Source organism: Mus caroli, chromosome 2 (assembly GCF_900094665.2).
Source record: "Mus caroli chromosome 2, CAROLI_EIJ_v1.1, whole genome shotgun sequence".
Taxonomy (NCBI): Eukaryota; Metazoa; Chordata; class Mammalia; order Rodentia; family Muridae; genus Mus; species Mus caroli.
In genome coordinates this window covers 57421846-57425977 of record NC_034571.1, presented here as the reverse complement: position 1 = coordinate 57425977, position 4132 = coordinate 57421846, and the positions used below count along the sequence as shown (strand labels likewise).

At 37.9% G+C, this 4132-nt stretch overlaps 1 protein-coding gene across 1 annotated transcript in view; it reads left to right on the top strand.

Annotated features, from left to right (window-relative positions):
* The window catches only part of Ifih1 (interferon induced with helicase C domain 1), a 48281-nt gene extending 44435 nt beyond the window's left edge, over window positions 1–3846 (top strand). Inside the window, exons 14-16 of the mRNA XM_021155759.1 lie at window positions 2185–2375; window positions 2878–2968; window positions 3058–3846. Coding sequence (XP_021011418.1) covers window positions 2185–2375; window positions 2878–2968; window positions 3058–3237 — 462 coding nt within the window. The 3' untranslated portion in view covers window positions 3238–3846. The remainder of the gene's footprint in view (window positions 1–2184; window positions 2376–2877; window positions 2969–3057) is intronic.
* Window positions 3847–4132: the final 286 nt, after the last annotated feature.

Here is a 4132-nt window from a genome sequence, read left to right as displayed (position 1 = left end):
AGAGAGAGAGAGAGAGAGAGGAAATGCTGAGGGAATTTTGATCATTGCAGGGAAACCAAACATCAACTTTGGTAATATAAATTTAGGATGCCCTTTTCCAGAAAGACTTGTACAGTTCACTCATTCAGACCTACCTGGTAGTTTCAAATTGATCCAATCTATATATATATATATGAGCACAGTGTCTTTAATATAGAAATATTTATAAAATGCCTACTGTCTCCCAGACAATATTTTAAAAGAAGAGAACATGGTGAGAAAGCACATCATAGTACCCTTGCTATGTGAAGTAGAGCTTCTAGTGTGTGCTTGCTGAGTGTGGGGAAAGACAATAGTCACAACCTTAACAGTATTGTGCAGAGCATACACAACTAAGCACAATAGAATGAGACGAGGGTTGCAGAGCCAGGCTTGGTGGGTCATGTCCGTAATCCCAGCATTCAAAAGGCTACAGCGGCAAGAGCGTTACTCAGTGAGTTTGAGGCTATTTTGGACTGCATAGTGTGTTGAATGTGAGCCTGGGCTATAGAGTGAATCCTATTCAAAAACCCCACAAAACAAAACAAAACCAAGAGTAGTAATATATAATGTAAAACACAACTAGCTGGCTACTTTTGAGATGTTGACACCGAGGCTAATTCTGAATGATTACAACCTATGTAATAACTCATATAGCTCTTTCTCAATTTACTAACAGAGCTATTTGAATTGGGTGAAGGAAATGCAATGGGGAAAAAGAATATATTTATACAATATTTCAGGAAACTTTCATACCACTGAAGTAAAGACTGTAACTCTTATAATAGCAAACAATCCATTTAGAAGAAAATTCACACCCTTGCATATGGGTGTGAATGTTAGTTTCTTAACATTAGAATTGGCTCTACCCTAAATAGAGTTTTAGGGAAGGGAAGCTTTCAAATTGTTGTGCAAAGTATATAACCAACTCCAGGGTTTCCTGGCCAGGTTTTCATACAAACATACATTTTAAACCCCCTTAAATGTAAAGCAAACCAAACATTTTCCACCAAATAATCCTACTATAGATTTATTCCCTCCTACTTATGACTAAAGGCATAATTGCAAATCAGTGAGATTCTCGTAAAAGCTGAAGTGTTATTACTACATTGTTTAGTTCAGTTATAGGACAATCTATAGTTTACAGTTCAGATTTCCCCAATCTGTAGAATGAAACATTGTAGTAGTTAGTCTTTCATTATTTTAATGAAATACCTGAGAAGAGCTGACTAATAATGTAAAGAGGTTCATTAGTTTGACTCAAGAGTTAAAGCTATAAGGTCTAACAACAAAGTAGAAGGCTCTGTGAGGCCTCACCCCCTGATCCATTGTCACATTATGGCAGGAATGCATGTCCCTAAATTTCTTTGTGCTCTCTCTGTTCTTACAAAACCACCATAATTCAATCCTGTGGATTGGACCCCTAAATCTTAATCCAAGATTAATCTCTTCTCAAGGGCCCCACTTCTTAGCACACAGCTACAGTAAGTATCACTTCTCTTAATTACTAAGTCTTATTTACACAAGACTGTGGATTCAATTCCTGCATGACTACAGAGGTACAAGCCATATTCAAATCCTAAGAAAGGATTCACAGAGGGACTCCAGAATGGACTGACTCTCTTTCTCTGTTTCTCTTGAGCTAGAGATCTGCCCTCCCAAGACTTCTCACTCAGGCAGATGAAAGAGAATGAGAGCAGTGAAGTGGACCAAGTCCATAGCTATTATGCTCAAAGCCCCCCCAGAAAGCATTACTACACAGTCAATTACTAAGAGAGCAACTCCGTCCCTCAGGTTTGAAATGCCTTTTAAACAAATTTTAGGCAACCACTGATAAAGAGTGAGAGTTGATGCAGAAAGCAAAATCTATTTCACATGTCATAAAATGTCAGTTTTACTGAAAACTTAAAATTATATTAAACATCTAGACTGAATCCAAACACCCCCCCCCCTGCCCCCATGACCTCACCCAAAGACTTTCTGCCTATCATTTCTTTGTGCTTAGACTTAGGTAGATTCCAGTAGAAGAGGAAAAACTAAGTTTATCCCATGCCACTATCTCTTTATCTTCTAGAGTACAATCTACCTGTGATATGCAATTTTCAGCTCGTTTACTTCCATAAAACTAGGGAAGAAATTGAGTACTCTCTTCTTTTCTCCACACAGATTTTGGAATTGCAGGTGCAAAGTATCCTGGAAAAGAAAATGAAAGTCAAAAGAAGCATTGCAAAGCAATACAACAACAATCCATCGTTAATAACACTTCTCTGCAAAAATTGTAGCATGCTGGTCTGCTCGGGAGAAAACATCCATGTCATTGAGAAGATGCATCATGTCAATATGACACCAGAATTCAAGTGAGTGCAGCAAGATCCTCGTTTGCATTTCTTTAGTAGAGATGAGAATAATGGCATTGTACACATTGTGTTTACAAGTGAAAGGAAGATCTTTTTCCCCCATCAAACCTTCCCCCTTTTTAGTCCCTCAAATAGAATCTCATTTCTTGTGTCGGCTTTGAATGTAATCTCTATTGAGATAAGGAGTAACAGTAAGAGCCAAAGCAATTTTGATGTAAAGTACTTAATTTGTGGATATCCATATCTGTTCTCATTTTTTTTTCTTTGAATGACTGAAAAGTTAAAACATCAGCAGACTTCAAAGAAGACCCAGACACAATGTGACATTTGTGAAGTACATGTGTAGAATGGGGACAGCCACCTGATTTTTCACAAAAATTCTGGGGAGCAGAAAATGAGAAAGAACCATGTGGGTCATCATCAAGTCCAACATGAATCCATGGCTACATAATGTCATTTTGTCACATGTCACTAACAATCCTTCTTCTACAATAATTTTTAGGGGACTCTACATTGTAAGAGAAAACAAGGCACTGCAAAAGAAATTTGCTGATTATCAGACCAATGGAGAGATTATCTGCAAGTGTGGCCAGGTGAGTAAAATCTCATGGGTTCAGTTTCAATTTACACAAAAGGAATGTTTCATTGAACATTGATTTCTTCTTCCTCTTCTGTTTTCTAGGCTTGGGGAACAATGATGGTGCACAAAGGTTTAGATTTGCCTTGTCTTAAAATAAGGAATTTTGTAGTCAATTTCAAAAATAACTCACCGAAGAAACAGTACAAGAAGTGGGTGGAATTGCCTATCAGATTTCCCGATCTTGACTACTCAGAATACTGCTTGTACAGTGATGAAGACTAGCACTTGATTCATGATTATTTTAAAATATTGTCAACTCAACATTGAATATGATTTTGATTGATGTTTTCGCTACACTACTGAACTAACTCTAGAATATGTAAACGATGCTTTTGTTTGACTTTTAGTGACGTAACAGAACACCAAAAAATGTATACATCTTATTGGTTGGTAAATGTCATTGTTAAGCAAAATTGTCAATTTGATGAGTTCTAAAATCACCTGGGCTCAGGGAATGCCCATGAGGTCTTGTCCTAAATTAATTAAGGAAGATCTGTCCTCTGTGGGTGGTCTCAGGCAATATAAAATTAAGAAAACTAGCTGAGTCTCCATTTGTTCTCCTAACTCTGCACTTCATTGGGGAGTGCAATGTGGCAAGCTACTTCAAGCTCCTGTCACGGTGACCACCACACAGTCATGGATTAAAACCTCAAACTGCAAGCTACAATAAATCATTTCTTCCAAAATTGTTATGGTCAGGGTGTTTCATCACAGCAACCAAAAAGTATCTAAAACATCAGGGATAAGGAAAATCTACCAACAATATTCGTAACTGCAAAGTGTTATAGTATTATGGAAACACTGAAATATAAATGAGAACCCAAGTACCAATATTAGCCCTGTCACTGATTTTTTTTTCAGATTTATTTATTTTATGTCTATGTCTGCTTGGCCCGCATGTATGTATGGGCACCATATGCATTCCTGGTGCCTCTGGAGGTCAGAGGAAGGCACCAGATCCCCTGAAGTTGGAGTTATAGATGATTGTGAGCCACCATGTGGGTGCTGGGAATCAAACATGGGTCCTCTGCATGAGCAACAAGTACTCAACCACTAAGCCATGTTCCCAGACTCTCGGTCACTGATTTTCACAGTCAAGTTCGTCTCCTCAGTTCAT